Raw genomic sequence first — 22,276 nt, 5'->3', positions numbered from 1 at the left:
ATACCAGTCACTCAGGCGTTGATTTTGTATTTCCAGTATAGCTAATATGATTCAGAGATGGATTTCTAGCAAAATAAATGTATATTAAAGCACTTGCTATTATTTAAACTTTACTATTTCATTGCACATTCTGGAATCTGAAAACTAGGGCATGATTTAGTAGGATTAAAACACATTAACACTGAAAACTTGCTTGTATCCGGTCATGCAAAGTAACAGGAAAGGAATGATTATTCAAATTTCAATTTGGTACATGTTATGGGTGGGACCTTCTTGAAGGTCAGAAAGTTCTGCATGGATTTGTTTAAAATGTTCACGTGTCAATAGTCTTCATTCTGTTTTGGTCTCTGTAGTCAATCGATGAATGAGAAATGTAGCTCAAGGCTAAATTGTCTAACAAGTCTACCAGATTGTGGAAAGTGGTATCAGTAGTAATCACAGTTTACATTTCTTGTTTGTAACTTCTATTAGTATCAAGGACAGCAGGGTTAGGCATTTTGTCAGTTTTTGTCATGGTTAAACCCACTGTGTGCTTGGATTCTCTTAAGTCAGAGTCTAAAGGAAATCTTGATACATATTACTATTTTTAAAACAAAATTCTGTTCTTGGGTGTGTTGGCCTAAGGATAATGAGGGAATAATGAATCAGCATTCTGATGAGTTGACCAGGGCATGCTATTAATTGTAGTGTGACTGTACCAATGTCCGAGTCCCTTCTTCCCATTATTTTCCTTAATTAAACTGACGTCTTATTGCCATCTTTTAAATGCATTAATAATGGCTTGAAGTGGGATGAAAGCTGTTAGTTAGGTCTGTAAACTATGATAATCAGAGATTCTGTATGATGGTTATACTCTTCGTGGAGGTAAGATCATTGGTTCGTGGTGTCAGGCAGCATGAAATTACAATTTTCGTCACTTACAATGCTGAATGCTTGTAATTTTGGTACTTCTGTATAGCTGCTTTGATAGTCCAGCAAAAAGAAGAGTTCCTATTTAAGAACAAGGTGTTCCATGCCTCAGTAATGTACAGGATGAATTTATTAAATAGTACCAACAGCTAAAGTGTATTTTAATTTACTATCATTACCAACATTTTATGATTTATATTGCTGACTTGAAACTCATATGTGAAAACTCACCCATGCCAGTTTGTCTTAAAGACTGATGAACACAGGCCAGTCTGTATGCAAAATTTATTTCATCAAAATGAGTAATATATTACTCAAATACTTTTAATAATGCATTAGTTCTTATAGGCTAACATGTTGCAATTTGTTTATTGGGCTGACTTTAAAGAAGCACTCATCCAGTTGAAATACCAAATGTTCTGAGGAATGATTCTTTAATTTTAAAACTGTTTAAGTGGCCATTATCTTTCCCAAGTTTGAAATTTTTCCAGGTATTTTTATTATTTGATCATTTATTTATGACCTATTTTGTGGGGAATTTTGATTCTTACTTTTCTTAATTAGTAGTAATCAAACCAGTTAATTGCAAACAATAGAAATGTTGGTATATGGGGATGGTAAAGGTAAAGACTCATTTGCTGAATAGTTTTGCAGTAAAATGATCTTTGTTATTGCCGAATGAGTAATTATCATGAAAGAAAATTTTAGATGAGTTTCATAATCTAGACCCTAGAACTGGCATTACATGTACTGATTTTGAACCTGTTCTATAGCAACCAAAGTTGCTAAATTATTGATGAATTGTATAACTCTTCTGTTTTAGTTGTCATATTGTTGCATTGACATCTTTTCCTCTGTGCTCCCTTTATAAAAGAGAAAGAATAGCTATGCCCGCTGAATTTGAAAAGCCTTCAGACATTTCACATATTTTTTAATAAGCAGTGCAGATGTTTGTGACACCAGTAGAGACAAATAACTTTGAAGGAAAAAGAAATTCAAGCTTCTCGTTGGTAGCTGACAGAATAACATTAAAAAATTGCACATTTTAAGATTTTTACTAAAAGCACTTGGCAAAACAATATTTTTGGAGGCAACTTTACTTGGAACTACAGAACAGAACTCTCTCCTTTTACTTTTAAAACCGATAACAAAAGTATTTCACAAGTACTTTTCTTAAAGTAGTAATTTTGTTTATGTGGACTCAGTGTTCTGAGGAGTTTATTCTCCCAGTCTGATCAACATTTAACTCAAGTCTTTGATAGTGAGGATTTTTTTCCCCTGAAGATTCTTGCTGTAGTATGAGCTATGTGATTTTGTTCTAGTTTTGTTTGAATTCAGAATAATTTGATCTTTTGATCCAATCGTAAAGTCCTACCTGCATTCCTGTGTGATGAACCATTGTGACTTTTCAACCTCTGGTTGCTTCATTTCTCCTAGATTCTGAAAGACTTCTTGTCTAAGAGTCTCAGAGATATCTGAGAAAACCTTTTCCTCCTAAAGCACATCTCCATGGCAACCTGAATCTCAAGGGTCTTGTCCAGGTAGAAATACAGATAAACAACCCTCAAGACTCCAATTTTCTTTCATCTCAATATAATACAAAACAATATAATAATACAATACAATAAAATACAGAGAGGAAGAGGCTCTTTGGCCGTCCAAGCCTGTTTTTATTCTTAATCTTTATCATAGATCATAGAGTCTCTACAGTGTGAAAACAGGCCATTTGCCCCAACACCAACCCTCAAAAGAATAACCCACCCAGACTCATTCCCCTACCCTATTACTCTACATTTAACCCTAACTAATGCACCTAACCTACACATTCTTGAACACATGGCTAATTCACCTAACCTGCGCATCTTTGGATTGTGGAAGGAAACTGGAGCAGACACTAGGAGAATGTGCAAACTCTACACAGGCAGTCGCCTGAGGCTGGAATTGAAACCAGGTTTCTGGTGCTGTGAGGCAGCAGTGCTAATCCCTGAGCCATGTTGCCTGTAATTTAGACCTGGTACTTACTGCTCAAGCATGATATCTATCCCTCTATTTGCCTCCTGTTCGTGTCTTATCCAGAAACACCTTAAATGTTGCTAACGTGTCTGCTTCCACCACCTCCACTGGCAGTCTGTTCCAGGCACCCACCCGCTTCAGTGTGAAAAGGTTTCCCTGCACATCTTCCCTAAACTTGACACCTCTCACCTTGAACCTGTGCCCTCTTGTAATTGACCTTTACACCTTGGGGGGAAAAAGTCTCTGACTATCCACCCTGCCTATGCCTCTCATAATTTGTAGGCCTCTATCAGGTCACTCCCCAGTCTCCATCTTTCCAGTGAAAACCATCTGAGCTTACCCCACTTCTCATAACTAAAACCCTCAAGAACAGGCAACATCCTGGTAAAGCTTCTCTGCACACTCTCCAAAGCATTCATGTCTTTCTCGTAGTGTGGCAACCAGAGTTGCATGCAGTATTCCAAAATGTGGCCTAACTAAAGTTTTGTACAGGGTAAAAACAATGACTGCAGATGCTGGAAACCAGATTCTGGATTAGTGGTGCTGGAAGAGCACAACAGTTCAGGCAGCATCCGAGGAGCAGTAAAATCAACGTTGCGGGCAAAAGCCCTTCATCAGGAAGTTTTGTACAGCTGTAACATGACTTGCCAACTTTTATATTCGATGTCCCAGTCAATAAAGGTGAGCTTGCTGTATGTCTTCTTGACCACCTTGCCTACCTATGTTGCAACTTTCCAGGATCTGTGGACCTGTACACTCAGATCCCTATGTATGTCAGTGTTTTAAGGGTTCTTCCATTTATTTTACATTTCGCATCTGAATTTTACCTTCCAACAGTTAAATTGTTATTGTTTGCAACTCAACATTCTTAACATCTTGGGACTTTGGATACTAGCAATGCAACCACTATAAATAAAGCATCCAAATATGAGCACCTAACACCACCTTATCAGCACAATAATCCAGGCCTCCTCTTTATCTGTAACATATCACCCGGCCCATTGCCGGGCAGGCTTTAGAACAAGGCACGGTGGCACAGTGGTAAGCACTGCTGCCTCACAGCGCCAGAGACCCGGGTTCAATTCCCGCCTCAAGCGACTGACTGTGTGGAGTTTGCACGTTCTCCCCGTGTCTGCGTGGGTTTTCTCCAGGTGCTCCGGTTTCCTCCCACAGTCCAAAGATGTGCAGGTCAGGTGAATTGGCCATGCTAAAATTGCCCGTAGTGTTAAGTAAGGGGTAAATGTAGGGGTATGGGTGGGTTGCTCTTCGGCGGGTCGGTGTGGACTTGTTGGGCCGAAGGACCTGTTTCCACACTGTAATGTAATCTGATCTAATCTAATCCCCTCTATATTTTATCTGAAATTACTGGCTCTGCGTAAACATAATCCTTTATTTTTTGGCCATCTGAGTGCTGTTAGTCGTCGAATCTAGTGAATTAGTGATCTATAGTTTACACTAAGCAAGGTTATTGCACCCTCTTATGCCTTAGCATTCGTCAAATTGATTCTGTTCTCAAACCCTTTGAAACTTCTTTCCCCATTCCTGCAATGTTCTCCTTAGCCAAAAATGCCACCCCTTGTTCCTTTTTTTTCCTATTCAGTCTATTTGAACACTTTGCAATTAGGAATGTTTAACATCCAGACAAGTCCTTCCTTGAGCTAGGTCTCATTCATTATGATTATTGTCACAACCACATCATTCCATATGGCAATCTCTGTCTGTAACTCCATGCTCCATGCATTCATGTTGCAACCCTGATTTAGACTTCATTACTTTGTCCATTACTCAAAATCTACAAACTAACTTGCTATTTTCTCTTGCCTCTCTGAGCTTTTTGTGCTCCCAGTATTACCTTCTAATATTCTCTCCTGGTTCCCCACCGAGTTATATTAACCCTCCCGACAGTGCAAGCAAAATTCACTGCAAGGAACTTAGTCTTGGCTCCAAATAGGGTATCCTTTTTGCTGTCCGCGAAGACCTGTCAGCCTTTAGTATCAAAGTCCACTGCATAACTCTTATAGCATTACACCAGAAATTAGGAACTTACTAAGAAGTATGAGGAGGGTCTTGCATCCTAAAAGCAATTTGCACAGGTAGCATTTATGTAATATATTAAATGTAAAAAAAATTATCCCATGGTGTTTTACAAAGAGGTAATCAGAAAAAAATTTAAATTGAACAAGCTGACGTATTTGGAGGGGATCCCAAAGCTTTGTGAGCAAGGTGGCTTTAAGGAGAATTGTAGAAGAGTGGGAAATGAAAGGGCGTTTGGAGATTTGTGGGGAAATTTCTGTAATTTTGGATCTAACTAAGGCGCAACTGACAATGATAGGACAAAAGGAGGATAGTGTGTACATCTAGCATCAAGAAAGGGTGAATTCATGATGAGGGTTGGTGATTGTAATGCTTGTGGAGGCTACTGAAATGGGGAGGAGTGAAAATATTAAGAAATTTGAATTGAAAGCCTTAGGCAAGAGCCAACGCAAATCCGTATGAATTTCAGCATTATGTGAATAGAACTCATTGAGGACTAAAATATGAGCAGCAGATCAGTGTGATGTGATGGAATTCCTGCAGGGTCAAAGATAAAAATTCCCTCAATAATGAGCCACACACTCCAATGTACTTCTGCAGCAGTGAAGTCTTTAATAATGGTTAGTGAATTTATATGGGCTTGCAGAGTTCTGAGTTAATTCAAAGGAAAAATACCGTTCACGATTAAAATTAAAACTGAATTCTTTTCTTTGAGGATTGAAAGTTCTACCTCAACTGAATTACAGAAATATTTTGTGGATACACATTTAATTTTGTGCCAGAAATACAGCACTTCTGAAAGTGGAATGCAGGATTGCTATGTGCCCCTTTGCTATCTTTTGCTCATAGAATTGTACAGTACAGAAAAGGCCTTTGGGCTCATTTGAGTCTATATCAACAAAAAAGCTACTCCTCATCTATAATCCACTTGGTTCATAACCTTGAATGTTCTGATACTTAAAGTGCTTCTCCAACTACCTTTTAAATGTTGTGAAGTTTCCTTCCTCAACTACCCTTCCAGGCAGTGCATTCCAGATTCCAAGCATCCTTTTGGTGAAAAAAACATTTCCTCCAATCTCTCAACCTTTACCTTGAAATTTATACCCCCTTTGTTATTGACCCATCGAGTAAGGGGAATAGCAGCTTTCTCGCCACCTTGTCCATTACTGTCAAAAATTTACACCTCAATCAGCTCCCCTGTTGGCCTTACCTTCTCTAAAGAAAACAACCTGTGCTTATCCATAGCTAAACTGCTCCACTCTTAAAAATTCATTTTTCTGGGCGTTGCTGGCTGGCTAGCATTTATTGACTGTCTCTCGTTGCCCTGGGAAGATGTTGAGCTGCCTTCTTGAACCACTGTGGTCCATCTCAGTCCAATCCCAAGCAATATTCTGGTGAATAGTTTTTGTACCATTTCCTGTGCTATCGCTTCATTCTTATAGTTTGGTGAAGAACTACATGTGATACTCAAGCTGTGGCCTAACCAAAACTCTGTACACTCCAACATAATCTTCTTGCTCTTATAAGCTATGCCACAGATAAAAACAGAAATGCATAGAATGTCCTGGAAGAGATTGAGAAAGGAGAATGTACATTCAGTGAGCTTATGAATTAAGGTAGGAACAGTATACTTCATATGGGTGGCATGGTGGCACAGTGGTTAGCATTGCTGCCTCACAGTGCCAGAGACCCGGGTTCAATTCCTGCCTCAGGCAACTGTCTGTGTGGAGTTTGCACATGCTCCCCGTGTCTGCGTGGGTTTCCTCTGGGTGCTCCAGTTTCCTCTCTCAGTCCAAAAATGTGCAGGTCAGGTAAATTGGCCATGCTAAATTGCCCGTAATGTTAGGTGAAGGGGTAAATGTAGGGGAATGGGCCTGGGTGGGTTGCACTTCAGCGGGTCAGCGTGGACATATTGGGCCGAAGGGCCTGTTTCCACACTGTAAGTAATCTTAAAAAAAAATCACTTTTGTATTCCTGATGTTTATCAGGGACACAATTTTTTTTTTAAAAACTGAGATGTTTTTCCTTCAGTTCTAATAGGTATAAAATGATAGAAAATTGCACACCACCAAATCGCTTGCACTTCCTTGATAATATGTCAAAAGGGACTATCTCCGCTTGAAAGACATTGCCAAAACATTTGCTTGTTTTGCAAAGTGTTAGGATGGAGATAGGAAAAAGTAACAAGCAATAGAACATTATCCCTATGTTTATTTAGAAAAGTGTATGAATACTTTAAATAGATGAGTATTTTAATCACTAAGGAATTTACATTTCTTTTCAAAAAGAACAAGTTGCATTTGCAATTACCTGCTTGCAATTTGGTTTGAAATCTCTCTTCCAAAAAAAATTTGTTATACTTCCTCTGCCTTTCTTTCTGCATTGGTTGTTGTGAATGGAATTTAATTTGTTACTTAAATCAGTTTTTAAACTGTGTTTACTAAAACATCTATATTTTAGAATGGAGAAAAATATCAAATTTAAAAGAAGCCTATTGTTATTTGCCATTGGAATAATTTGGATGCTTGTTTCCATGATTGCAGCAAACTAGTTTTAATGAACTTGCTGTCACATTGTTGATTTCTCTTGTTTTCTGTATTTAGATGAAACTACCTAGCTCAGTTGGACAGAAGAAGATCAAAGCCATTGAACAGATGCTGACAGAGTTGGGAGTTGGTAAGCAAAGAAATGGATATCGTTATTTTATTGATTACTTTCTGCTAAAGAAGTATGTGCACATTGATCACGCTATTACAATGAATTTTGAACAGTATATTACCAGTCAAATTATGTCAGTGACTATTTAATGTAAAGGAAAGGGATGTTCTGAAACAAGTAAATACATTTTGAGATAATTGCTGAGAAAAGGAAATCTGGCGTTGTTATGTTCAGTAGTTTTGAAGGCGCAGTAACATCTCTTTAACATCTAAAAGGGAGTGGGTGAGGCAATCATTTTTTTAAAAATTTACTCATGGTCTGTGGTATTGTTGGCAAGGCCAGCAGTTGTTATGTGACCCAATTGCCCTTGAGAAAGTACTGGTGAACCATCTCTAACAGCTGCAATCCACAGGGGCTAGGTATGCCTACATTGTTATTAAGAAATGAGCTCCAGCATTATGAGCCAGCGACAGTGAATGAATACAATATCTTTCTAAGTGACATTTGGTGTGGCTTGGAGGGGCAACTTGAAAGTGGTGCTCGTGTCCATTTACTTCCTTATCTTTCTAGCTGGTGGTGGTCACAGGCTTGGAAGGTGCTGTGGTATGTTCCTGCAGTTCATCTTGTAGAGAGAACACACTGCAGCCATTGTGTGCTGGTGGTGGGAGTGATTGAGTATTGAAGGTGATGAATAGGGTGCCAATCAAGTAGGCTGCTTGTTCTGGACAAGAGCATCCAGAAAAGTGGAGAGTATTCCATCCCACCCCTGACTTGTGGACAGGCTTTGGGGATGCAGGAGGAGAGTTACCTGCCATAATTCCTAACCTTTGCAGCTGTAGCCACGTTATTGGTATTGCTAGTCCTGTTTAGTTTCTGGTCAATGGCAATCCCCAGGATGTTGATGGTGGAGACTCAGTAATGGCAATGTCATTGAATATCAGGGTAGATGGTTAGATTCTCTCAAATTAAAGATAGTAATTGCCTGATATTTGTGGTGCAAATTTTAATTGCCACTTATTTGCCCAAGCCTGGATGTTGTCTAGGTCTTGCTGCATTTGGACACAAATTGCTTCAGTATCTGAGGAGTTGCAAATGGTGCTGAACCTTGTACAATCATCAGCGAACACCCCCATTTCTGAACTTCTTACGAAAGGAAGGTCCTTGAGGTAGCTGAAGGTGGTTGATCCTAGGATACCACCCTGAAGAACTCCTGCAGTAATGTCCTGAGACTGTGATAATAGAGCTTCACAATCCACAACTATCCTATGATTCCTACTGCATTGAATATATTATTGAAGTACCAGCCTGTGTGCATAAATTTGCCCTGTATCTTGTCACACTAAACCTGACATGGGTGACAAGGTGTTCTGAAATCTTTCTTTCCTAAGGAAAAACAAATTGAATGGTGTTGATGGTCAACAGTATATGTTAAGGCCCTTAAGGAATGATATGAATCACATATACAGAATCATGTAGTCACACATCCATTGTCACATAATTGCAGTGTACAAATAGTTATTTGTATGATATTCCGGGCAGTTACCAGCAACACTGTTACATTTTTCAGGTGATCCATAAATAAATCTTTAACTCCTAAAATATATTACAAAATGCAATAACATTTTTTTATCTCAAGAGAGTCTTCACCAATAAATGGCTCGAATGCTTTGATTAAAATGCTTCAACCTATGACCTCTGCATTTAATCAGTAGGATATGACTGCTTGCTGCCAGGCTGCATAATTTTTTTTATCGTAGAATCTGACTCAAGAAAAATATGGCGAACAAATCGTTAAAGCAACTTTTTTCACAAAGGTTTTCAATACTAAATACACTAATATGGGCATACTGACTTATAAAATGCTGGTTTGATAAATAATAGATATTGGTAAGTCATAGTAAAATGTTATTTGTTGTGTTGTAGAAAATGAATATGTGTAAAATCAACATATAGTTTTTTGTTCAGAATGGTAGAATATTGGTGCTGTTGAGTCTCTCGGGCAATTTAATTGATAGTCAGAAGTTCTGACATATTGACTTTTCGGCTGATATAAACCATGCCTTGCTATTTATTGTCTTACAACAACCTCTTTATGTCATGTTTTCAACAGTATTTATATAAATCCTCATTGTTTTAGATGTTATGAAAGTATTGACATATTTTGGTTGATAATGATTTACAGATCTAAACCCAATGCCTACTGAAGAGATTGTACACATGTTCAACGAACTCCGCAGTGATTTGGTGTTATTGTATGAACTGAAGCAGGCATATGCTAATTGTGAATATGAGCTTCAAATGTTAAGACATCGATATGAGGCACTGGCAAAGGCAGGGACAAACAGCTTGGCATCTGGAGAAGGTTTTGGCATTGATGGACCAATGGGAACTGTGGGAACCAGTACTGAAGAAATTAAGGGGGAAGGAAAAGATCAATTCATTGATGTTGTTGGAGCTGCACCTCTCACACCAAACTCGGTAAGTACTGATTTGAAAATGTTCAGCAAACTTTTGATTTGTAGATGGCTAACAAAATAATAATGTCTACTATGGGAAAATGTTGGAATCTATTATAAAGGTCATATTAAAAGCAGATTTAGATTTAAAATATAACCAAGCAGAGTTAACATGGCTTCGTGGAGGGGCAGTCATGCCTGACAAAATGTTTAGAGCTCTTTGAGGAAGTATAAGCAAGAGTGATAAAGGAGAGCTAATAGATGTAATATATTTGGATTTCCAAAGAGACAGTTTCATGAGGCAGTTGTGACCGTGGCAAAGATTAGCAGTAAGTTAGAGAATTGAGAGAGTTTTAAAAAGTAATAACGGATGACTTAAAAGGGAAGAATAGACTTTGAGGACAAAGTAGCAAGTAATTTCAAAATGGAAAGCAAGAGCTTCTTTAAACGTATAAAATTGAAAAAAGAAGCTGAGTTGAACAAAGTGAATATTCTTCTAAAAGATATGGTACCACACTTGGGGCTACTTACTAAGATGAGTTAATGGTGTTGGGAGTATTGTATTAGCATGGATAGAAAATTGGCTATCTGATAGAAGACAGAGTTGGGATGAAGGAGGCATTTTCAAGATGGCACCCTGTAACTAATGGAGATCCACCAGTATCAATGCTGGCTAGAATTATTTCAAAATGTATTAATATTTGGATGAATGAAGTGAATGCATGATTGCCAAGTTTATGGATGACAAAAAAATAGGTGGGAGGATGAGTGGTGAGGATGACAGAGCCTATGTAGAAATACAGACAGGTTGACTGGAGTGGGTGAAAACTTGGCAGATGGATTATAATGTGGTCAAATGTGAGCTTATGCACTTTGACAAGAAGAATAGAGCTGAATATTATTTAAATAGAAAGCGCCAGGAGAATATGACAACACAGAGGTATTTGGGGATCCTCATGCATAAATGGTACATATAGGTTCAGGTGATCGGGAAGACAATTGGCAATTTCAAAGGGAACAGAATGTTATAATAGGAGGATCTTGCTAAAATTGAATGTTGAGCATAACAGCACAACTCCATGTCTCCACTACACTTTGTGTCTTTTACATGATCTAAAGCACAAATTCAGGTCTGTTTTAGCATTTTCAGCTTTCTTTGAAGCATTTGGCTAGCTTTTGTCAATTTGCTAGGTTGACGTGTGCTGCCATAGAAAAATTCAAAAAAACAACATTAATTCAGTATATGTCCTGCTTCAATGAGCTGTTCTGTGGAGTGTTTACAAGTTTGTGCTCCTAATTTGTTATACAGAAGAGCTTTAGGATCTTAAAGATTCTGAATGAAAGCCAAAATGAAGTCTGAATTGCTAATTAATTGTATGCTTAACACCCACATGTTCTCTGCCAACACAATTGTTAAACCACAGGGATTGTAGAAAATGTGGAATTTTTTGAGTGAAATATAAAAGTTAAAAGTTTAAAAGACCAGACCTATTCAGAAAGCTTGCATTCCTCTCAGCAGCTGTAACAACCTCTGCTCATGCCAACAGTTCTTCACTTCTGTTTCATGTCTGTCACTTTTGCTGGCTATTTTCAAAAGGGTCAGATTCAACTTAATGCACTCTTTGCTTTTAATCTTATGTGGTTTTTCCAAGACAGCCAGTGCCAGGATACTTAATGTATACTTTCTTGTTGGTTTTCTTTGCCAAGTGTATCAAGTAGCTTTTCCTCAAATTAGTTTGCACCCAGTAGAAGACAGAGCTGAAAATGTGTTGCTGGAAAAGCGCAGCAGGTCAGGCAGCATCCAAGGAGCAGGAGAATGTCGATTCTCCTGCTCCTTGGGTGCTGCCTGACCTGCTGCGCTTTTCCAGCAACACATTTTCAGTTCTGATCTCCAGCATCTGCAGTCCTCGCTTTCTCCCAGTAGAAGACAGTCAAAATTGCCTTATCTTCCATGATTTGGGCACTCATCCTCCTTTAGTGAAGGCAGATGTGCACTTGAATCTTCTTGAATAGCACCTTTTGGTATATTTAAAGAATATTAATAGATCCCTATTATATATGTTTTATCAATCAGCATAAAATCATACAGAATGTCACTTTTGAAAATTTGGAAGTGGAGATATCCTGCAAGCCATTTTCAGTGATGTAAAAAATAGTTAAAATGTTAAATACAGCTCTGACCTTTACTGGCTGATTAAACAACGAGAATGGCATTAGATTAGAATAAGATTGAAGGTCAAACCAATTCACTGTACAACCATTTTAGAGTGCTTCTAAAATTGTTTTTAACATTACCTCCCCTTGTACCTCACAAAAATGCAATTTTGCCAGTACTTTGAGAAAACAAGAATTGACCTAATCACAGTAGCTTGGTAATTCTTCAACTGTTTGAAAACTTTGAGGTGTTGTGCACCTTTGGAAATGCCAATTGTAGTGTTTTAAACCTCTTTAATGTGCATGTCGGGCAAGTTGAATTGGAATCTGGAATCTTACCGTACAGAAGGAAGCCATTTGATCCATTGTGTCTGTACCGGCTCCTGAAAGAGCTACCCAGCTAGTCCCACTCTCCAGCCCTATCTCTGTAGCACTGTCATTGCATCATTTTCAAAAGAGGGTAGAAGGGTTAATCGAGGAGTAAGAATGGGCTGAGGTTCTTGAATTTGAACGGATCTCTGTATGTTTAAAAGTAGACTTTCTTAGCGAATGGGAGAAAGAAAATGGTAGCTAATGTAGGAAATGCGTAACATGGTATCTACTTTGAGAGTGGTGCAAGGAGAGATTTGACAAGTTGTTTAATCTGAAAAACACTGGTGTATTACCAGAGAAATTAGAATTTTATTGAATGTTTAAACTCCCTAATTAACATTAGAACTTTAACTGGCAAAGAATATCCAACAGACAAGTGAGTCATTTTGTGAGAGATGCATAAAGATTTAACATAAAACTAAAACTAACTCCTTTGATTCCTCTTCATTACAAACCATTGTCCAATCTTCAATTTGATTTTCCTTCCAAAGTCCTGGAAGGTGTTACTAATTTTCAAATGCATACCCATTTTTCTTTCAAACGTCATTTACAGATCTCTAGTCTCATTTTCATCCTTCTCACAGCAATAGCCTGTGTCAAATTCACAAATGAATCTTTCATGATTGTGGTAGACTGTTCCTCCATATCCTTAATGTATCTGAAACGGTGCTCAAAACATAAAGTCACCATATTCCTGAGGAACATAGGACCGCTCTCGCAGTAGAGAGATATATCGATTGTGGTGGTTTAATCTAAGGGTGACCACCTCTCAAGCAAGGGACGGTTGAGAAGAAGATGCAAAAGCACCTCATGTTTTCAAACGCTTGAAAAATTACCGAGCAACCACAATTAGGTCAGTTCTTGTATTTTCAAAAGACTTTATGGTGACCTCAACTAGTATTGTTGGTGTTATTGTGTATCCAGCCAACTGAGCTAACCAATCAGGCTTAAAGGGCCGAATGGCCTACTTCTGTTTCTAATTTATGTGTTCGTTGTAATAAATCTGTTCATTTTAAAAAGTAGCCCTTGAGTAAATCTCAAGAAGAGCTCTCGCTAAACAAAAATAATCTTGATCTCCTGTCTGTATCCTTTGACTTGGTTGAACATACCATTCATCTTTTCATTATCCAACTGAGTGGGATTGACTTTGCCAGGATCTATTCCTGTCTAATCTATCAATACCAGGCTTCTCATTCAAGTCCCACATGGCTGTGCCTGGAATCCTTCAAATGTCTCAAAAACAGCATCAGAGAATCTAATGTCAGAAACTATGTAAACCTTTACCCTTCCACTGCATCTGTTTTGTTGCACTGCTTGTCTGAAATCCAGTATTGGATAAAAATTAGAGAATATGAAATAGGGATAGGTGATGCAATTCATTAAGACTCCTCTGCCATTGAATAAAACCTTGGTTGATCTGCTTTTGTCTCCACTCCACTTTCCTGCCTGTTTGCCAAAGGTGTGGACTTCTCTACAATTCAGAACTTTATCACAACCTTGAATATCTTCAATGACTTGGCCTTCACAACAGTCTGAGAGAACAAATGCATCCACAGTATCATCTTAACTGAATCCCTTATTCTGAAATCATACCTCCTAGATTTCCCCATGAGGCGAAACATCCTGTTAGCATGGCTTACATCCTTAAATCTTATGCCTCTCATTTTTCTAAACGCTGACAAAGCTAACTGGTCTATGGTGTTTTGCTTTCTGTCTTCCTTGTTTGTTGAATAAGGTTATTACATTTGCAATTTTCTAATCAGCTGGGATCTTTCCACGATCTAGAATGTTAGAAAATTGCAACCAAATTATTTCTCCAATTTATTTTAAGACAGTAGGCCACCAAGTACAGGGGACCTGTTATCCTTCAGTTCTACTAGTAAAATTCTTTCTTCTGTAACAATTATTTTAATTCCTCTCTCCCTTCTGTACTGCAATTTTCTATCATCGTGAAGACAAATACATATGTTAACAGTCTGTTGTTTTCATTGTTTCCCATTCCTAACTCCCAACTGCATCCTCTGAGAAACCAGCTTTTATTTTCGAAACTCTCTTCCTTTTATATACTATATTTGTAGAACCTGTTCTTAATATCTGTTTCTTTAGTGTTTGCTAGTTTATACTCATCTTTTTTTAAAAAATCTGGAAAGGTATGTTACTTTGGAAGTTTTGCTGTGTGGTAGAATTGCCAACAAGAATCCATGTTTTCTCATTTATGGTCCAAATAATGAAATTTTGCAGCATATGGTCCATTTACTAGCATTTCCAGCTGGGCAAAGGTTCTGAAATAAAATTCTTCTAGGGAAAATGTTAGTTGAAACAATGCAGGGGTTTTCATTTTGACTTTTTGAGGTGTCGGCAGATATAATACCCTAGATGAAATGCGAACAAGCTCATGGTAACCATCATGCATCCCAGATGAATTGAGATTTCCTTTAATTGTCATGTATTATTATTAATTATCATTTACATTTCGAGTATTGGGCACAGTTTTGGGCCCCATATCTTAGGAAGGATGTACTGGCCCTGGAGCGTGTTCAGAGGGGATTCACGAGAATGGTCCCAGGAATGAAAACCTTACAGATGAGGAAAGTTTCAGGACTCTGGGTCTATACTCGAAGGAGTTTAGAAGGATGAGGGTGGATCTTATTGATACTTAGAGAATACTCTGGCCTGGATAGTGTAGATGTTGGAAAGATGTTTCCATTGGTCGGAGAAACTAGGACCTGAGGGTACAGCCTCACAGTAAAAGGAAGACCTTTTTAGAATGGAGATGAGAAGAAGCTTCTTCAGCTGGAGAGTGGTGAATCTATGGAATTCATTGCCACAGAAGGCTGTGGAGTCTAGGTCATTGAGTACATTTAGGACTGATTGTCAAGGGGATTAAGGGTTACAGTGAGAGAATGGGGTTGAGAAACTTATCAGCCATGATTAAATGGTAGAGCAAACTCGATGGGCTGAATGGCCCAATTTCTGCACCTATGTCTTATGGGTCTTAGTCACTTTTTCACCTCCATTGTTTGATCCATACTGGTAGACCAATTAATGTATTTGTTTTGTCGAAAACGTCAGTGTGGAAAGGAGATCTTCACTTTTCTTAGAAAGTAGTTATTCGTGTGGCAGTGTTGTTTCATTGCTACTGGTTTAAGATCACATTTCTAGCTGGTGTCTGACTTTTATGAGTTAATTTAGAGATGTTCCTGGCCATGCAAATTGTTTGATGCATGCTATCTTACATCCTGATTTTTGATTTTACAGAGGAAGCGAAGAGAATCTGCATCAAGCTGTTCTTCAGTAAAGAAATTGAAGAAACCGTGAACTCGTTTGAAAGGCTAGGAAGTCGACAAAATGTGGTTAAACGGATCTCTCACCACATAGCAGTTATGCTCCTGCATTTTATTCAGAAAACACCACCGGAACCCCAGGAAATCAGGCACATCAGTGAACGTACTGTTGATAAATTATCTGGTGGTGGTTAGGAAGTAACAAGTACCTTCTCCATAACATCAAAACAAAACGGCTAGGCCATTTCCTAGAGAAGTTCTACAATACCCTAACAGGACTTCATTAATGAGACAAATTTATTCACAAAATGGATCACAGTGCTTTTAATATTTGTATAATTATGTTCTCTTTGTAAGGTTTTGTTCTCTTTGGTACAGGGCAATGAAGCTATCACTGAGTGAAGATCACTCGCATGATCTTATTTTTATTACAATTTTTCAATTTGACGAAGAAAGATTACAAATATATGCCATGTTAAATTACTAGAAAGTGTACAAAAATTACAAAACATTTATGGTAATGGAGAAAATATCAATATAGAATAAATGACTTTTAAAAAAAAATGTTTGCAATATTCACTGTCATTTGAAGTCTGGTATTAGAATTCCCTGTCTGACATGTAATAGTTTCTTTAGATTGCTAGTTTAGAGTTAAGGGGGATTACAGACATCTTGTGCACTCATTGTCGTGTGACTCTTCCTCTAATATTTTTGTCAAGTTATAGTATTAGTTTTGCTTGGATCATTACCAGACACCACATTTCCATCATGTTTTTCCTTTGATTTAATGAACTTGCATGCTTGGTCATCCTAAGTTGTTAAGGCTATTAACTTCTCAATTTTGTTTCCAAAAAATATTTCAAGTTTATTAAGAGGGAAATCAGGAAGGAAAAAAGGGGACATGACATAGCTTTGGAAAATAGAGTTAAGGAGAATCCAGAGATTTTATAAATGCATTAAGGACAAAAATATTTCAAGTTTATTAAGAGGGAAATCAGGAAGGAAAAAAGGGGACATGACATAGCTTTGGAAAATAGAGTTAAGGAGAATCCAAAGAGATTTTATAAATGCATTAAGGACAAAAGGGTAACTAGGGAGAGAATAAGGCCCCTCAAAGATCAGCAAGGCAGCCTTTATGTGGAGCCACAAGAGATGGGGGAGATACTAAATGAATATTTTGTATCCGTGTTTACTGTGGAAAGGGGCATGGAAGACATAAAATGTAGATAAATAGATGGTGACATCTTGAAAAATGTCAATATTACAGAGGAGCAAGTGCTGAATGTCTTGAAAAGCATAAAAGTGGATAAATCCCCAGGATCTGATCAGGTGTACCTTAGATCTCTGTGGGAAGCTAGGGAAATGATTGCTGGGCCTCTTGCTGAGATATTTGAATCATTGATGGTCACAGGTGAGATTCCGGAAGACTGGATGTTGGCTAACGTGGTGCCACTATTTAAGAAAGGTGGTAAGGACAAGCCAGGGAACTATAGACCAGTGAGCCTGAAGTTGGTGGTGGGCAAGTTGTAGGAGGGAATCCTGAGGGTCAGTATGTACATGTGTTTGGAAAGGCAAGGACTTCTTAGGAATAGTCAACATGGCTTTGTACATGGGAAATCATGTCTCACAAACTTGAGTCGGTTTTTTGAAGAAGTAACAAAGAGGATTGATGAGGCCAAGTAGTGGATGTGATCTATATGGACTTCAGTAAGGTGTCGACAAGGTTCCCCATGAGAGATTGATTAGCAAGGTTAGATCTCATGGAATACAGGGAGAACTAGCCATTTGATACAGAACTGGCTCAAAGATAGAAGACAGAGCGTGGTGGTAGAAGGTTGTTTTTCAGATTGGAGGCCTGTGACGAGTGGAGTGCCACAAGGATCATTGCTGGGTCCACTACTTTTCGTCATTTATATAAATGATTGGGTGTGAGCTTAAGAGGTGCTGCATTTTGGGAAAGAAAATCTTAGTGGGACTTATACACGTAATAGTAAGGTCCTCAGGAGTGTTGCTGAACAAAAAGACCTTAGAGTGCAGGTTCATAGCTTCTTGAAAGTGGAGTCGCAGGTAGATAGGATAGTGAAGAAGGCGTTTGGTATGCTTTCCTTTATTGGTCAGAGTATTGAGTACAGGAGTTGGGAGGTCGTGTTGTGGCTGTACAGGACATTGGTGAGGCCACTTCTGGAATATTGCGTGCAATTCTGGTCTTCCTATGAGAAGGATGTTGTGAAACTTGAAAGGGTTCAGAAAAGGTTTGCAAGAACATTGCCAGGGTTAGAGGAATTGAGCTATAGGGAGAGGTTGAATAGGCTCGGGCTGCTTTTCCTGGAGCATCGGAGACTGAGGGGTGACCTTATGGATGTTTACAAAATCATGAGGGGCATAGATAGGATCAAAAATGAAGTCTTTTCCCTGGGGTGGGTGAGTCCAAAACTAGAGGGCATAGGTTTAGGGTGAGAGGGGAAAGATATAAAAGAGACCTGAGGGGCAACTTTTTCACACAGAGGGTGGTACATGTGTGGAATCGGCCGCCAGAGGAAGTGGTGGAGGCTGGTACAATTGCAACATGTAAAAGGCATCTGGATGGGTATATGAATAGGAAGGGTTTGGAGGGATATGGGCTGGGTGCTGGCAGGTCGGACTAGATTGGGTTGGCATATCTGGTTGGCATGGATGAGTTGGACCGAAGAGTCTGTTTCCATGCTGTACATCTCTATGACTCTGCTTCTGTTATGGGATTCCAGTGATGTTTCGCCATTTCTTTGATGATTCAACCCTTTGGCTCCCATGGTTACTCTTTAATTGCTAACTATTCTCGTCTGTGGTCCTTTATTTTCCGGTGACCCGGGTTCGATTCCAGCCTTGGGCCAATGTCCGTGTGGAGTTTGCACATTTTCTCCATGTCTCTGTGGGATTCCTCTGGGTGCTTTGGTTTCATCCCACAGTCCAAAGATGTGCAGGTTAGGTGAATTGGCCATGCTGAATTGCCCATGGTGTTCAGGGGTGTGTAGGTTAGATGCATTAGTCGGGGATAAATGTTGGGGAATGGGTCTGGGTGGGTTACTCTTCAGAGGGTCAGTGTGGATCTGTTGGGCCAAATGGCCTGTTTCCATACAAGGGATTCTATTAACTATTAATTCTATTCTATTCACTATTAACTAGATCCAAAATTAAGTTCCCAACATAAACATCGTACCTGTGATTCCCTCCCATCACGTGCTCCATTATTTTCTCTCGGTAAATTCTTCCCATCCTGTAATCTGTTCTACACACGCCTCTTCATTTTTGACCAGTATTATCTAAAGTGCAATGGTGGTTTCACACTATCTCTTTGCTTATTTGTACAAAATGTGTGACTTAAAGCAATCAATCATGGAATTCAGAACTGAAAATATTGCTCCCTGTATTATAATTCTTGAATAAAACTGCAATTCAAGTTATTTAATCAAGATAAATCCATTAATATAATATATATTATGTTGCATTTGGAACATCTGACTCACAAAAATCCAGGAGTATTATATTTCTCAGATTTTGTTTTGGAAGTATCAAATAAATTTGTAAATATATGGACCAAGTATCAAACATTGAGAAGTATTGGTTAACTATATGTCTAAAATTATATATACAAAGAACACAACTTAGGGCAATAACATTAGAATCTGGGCAGCATTTCCACTGCTCAGAAAAAAAATGCACTAACCTTTGCTGCTGGCAATCCTTGTAGACAATGTTAAGATCCAAATATTGCACAATTCTGGTGTAAATTTTAAGGCATAGACTGAAGGTTAGCAGGTGAGCTGATGCAATCATTACCTGCATGTAATATTTCTATTTTTATGAAAATTGCTAGAGTTTACTTAGCCTAAAAAAGAATGTTTGTGTTATAGTGTAATCAAAAAGGTGTAAACAACAAGAGATGCAGCTAAGACATCAAATGCAGCAAAGCAGCAGATAAATGGGGAAAGGTCAGTGATAGAGAATTGTACACCACTATGTTAAATGTGTGTTTTTCAGTGTAGTCAAAATGGAAATCTGCTTTTAGCTATGTCTGTATTGGTAGAGGATGGTGATGGGTTTGGAAGCATAATAATGATGGAGTCAAATTTCCCTGAGCTATGTACATTGAGAGTTGTGCTAATCTTATGTTTAGCATGTTGATTTCTTGCTGGATTTTTTGCTCCCACGTTTATTAATATTTTGCATTTCATTTATCACCGTTATATTTTCCCAATTAATTGTAACTGATTAATTGAATTATAAGTTCTATAGCTATAGCTTTGACAACCAGTTCTTCACCCAGACACATGGAACAGCCATGGGGATCAAATTTGCACCCCAGTATGCCAATATCTTCATGCACAGGTTCAAACAAGGCTTCTTCACTATGCAGGACCTTCAACTAACACTATACACCAGCTACATTGACGACATTTTCTTCCTCTAGACCCATGGCGAGGACTCACTGATAAAACTACACAGTGATATCAACAAGTTTCATCCCACCATCAAACTCACCATGGACTACTCTCTACTATCTGTCTCATTCTTGGACACATGCATCTCCATCAAGGATGGGCACCTCAGCACCACACTCAACCGCAAATCCACAGACAACCTCACAATGCTACATTTCTCCAGCTTCCACCCAAAACATATTAAAACAGCCATCCCCTATGGACAAGCCCTATGTGTACACTGGATCTGTTCAGATGAGGAGGAACATGACTGGCACTTGGAAGTACCCAAGGATGCCCTCATAAGAATGGAGTACAATGCTCAACTCCTTGATCACCAGTTCCGACGTGCCACAGCAAGGAACAGTAATGACTTCGGGAGACAGATGTGCTGCAAACTACAGGGTACCCTCCGTTGTCCAGTATTTCCCAGGAGCTGAAAAACTACGCAATGTTCTTTGCGGCCTGCAACACATTATCAATGAGGATGAGCACCTCACCAAGACCTTCCCCATACCTCCACTGCTCGCCTTTTAAACAACCACCAAACCTCAAACAGATCATTGTTCGAAGCAAACTGCCCAGCTTTTAGGACAACTCCATACAACCCTGTAACAGTAGGTACTGCAAGACATGTCAGTGTGTGGACATGCATACCACCATTACACATGGGGACACCTCCCACCATGCATGTAGCAGGTACTCTTGCGACTCAGCCAATGTTGTCTATCTCATACGCTTCAGGCAAGAATATCCTAAGGCATGGTACATTGGTGAAACTAAGCAGAGGCTATGGCATCGGATGAATTTGCACCGCACAACAATCAACAGACAGGAGTGTTCCCTCCCAGGTGGAGAACACTTCAGTGGTCCAGGACATTTGACCTCTGACCTTCAGGTGACCATCCTCCAAGGTAGACTTAGGGTCAGGCAGCAGCGAAAAGTGGCTGAGCAGAGGCTGATAGCTCATTTCGGTACTCGTAGAGAGGGCCTCAACCAGGACCTTGGGTTCATGTCACACTACAGGTGACCACCATTGCACTACACACACACACACACACACACACACTCCTACACTCTCACATGCACCCTCTCACAGGCTTAGACCCCTTTATACTCATACACACATATACACTCTCTCACGAACACTTAGAACCCCCCACCCTAGATATACACACACACAGGCACTCTCTCTCTCACTCTGTCTCTCACACACACACACACATATACATTTGTGGTGTGAATTTGTACTTGCAGAGTTACATTGTACTTTGCTCAAAAACTGCATGAATCTATGCAAGACTGTGAACTCATTTTTAGATTAGAATCTGTCTAAACATTATGGCACAGACAACAGCACACAGGGGGCTAACACTTTCAGCATATTATTTGGGCTGACACCAATTGTTAAAGTTACCCTGAGAGTGTTACTTTAAAAAAAAGTTTTGTGATTTACATATGAAAGAAGTGAAACTAACATGGTCATTCTAACAGATGAGAGACATAACAAACAATCGAGGTATTTTTCAGTGTATAATTTCGGTTACATCACACTGTAAACTTTTGCTATAAATTCTGTGTCTTACAATTATGTACTCCACAACCATCTGATGAAGGAGCGGTGCTCCGAAAGCTAGTGCTTCCAATTAAACCTGTTGGAGTATAACCTGGTGTCGAGTGATTTTTAACTTATAACTGTAACAGTTGTGGTGGTGGTGGGAAAGTTTGTATCCTGCCACTAGAAGGTGCTATAGTACAAGAGCATGTTATGTTGCATTTTAGAAAAATGTTTGCAATGTGACTTTATAGAATAATTATGATTTAATTTTGTAATTATGCCTAACAGTTTGAACATTTTCAATGTTGATTTTGACAATGATTTTATTGTCAAGAATACTTAACCTGCCAGTGGTTTGCTGGTTTATCTGATGCTTTATAG

The 22,276-nt window shown here is 38.8% G+C and overlaps 1 protein-coding gene across 3 annotated transcripts in view; it reads left to right on the top strand.

Annotated features, from left to right (window-relative positions):
- dmap1 (DNA methyltransferase 1 associated protein 1) overlaps nucleotides 1-15,940 on the top strand; it is a 79,561-nt gene extending 63,621 nt beyond the window's left edge. For all 3 annotated transcript variants that reach the window (XM_043699086.1, XM_043699085.1, XM_043699084.1), the window contains 3 exons: nucleotides 7,560-7,632; nucleotides 9,797-10,092; nucleotides 15,855-15,940. In XM_043699086.1, coding sequence (XP_043555021.1) covers nucleotides 7,560-7,632; nucleotides 9,797-10,092; nucleotides 15,855-15,914 — 429 coding nt within the window. In that variant the 3' untranslated portion in view covers nucleotides 15,915-15,940. The remainder of the gene's footprint in view (nucleotides 1-7,559; nucleotides 7,633-9,796; nucleotides 10,093-15,854) is intronic.
- The last annotated feature ends 6,336 nt before the right edge of the window (nucleotides 15,941-22,276 follow it).

The sequence above is a fragment of the Chiloscyllium plagiosum genome, chromosome 11 (assembly GCF_004010195.1).
Source record: "Chiloscyllium plagiosum isolate BGI_BamShark_2017 chromosome 11, ASM401019v2, whole genome shotgun sequence".
NCBI classification, from domain to species: Eukaryota; Metazoa; Chordata; class Chondrichthyes; order Orectolobiformes; family Hemiscylliidae; genus Chiloscyllium; species Chiloscyllium plagiosum.
Note: the sequence above shows the minus strand (reverse complement) of the source record. Positions and strands in the feature narration are given on the sequence as shown.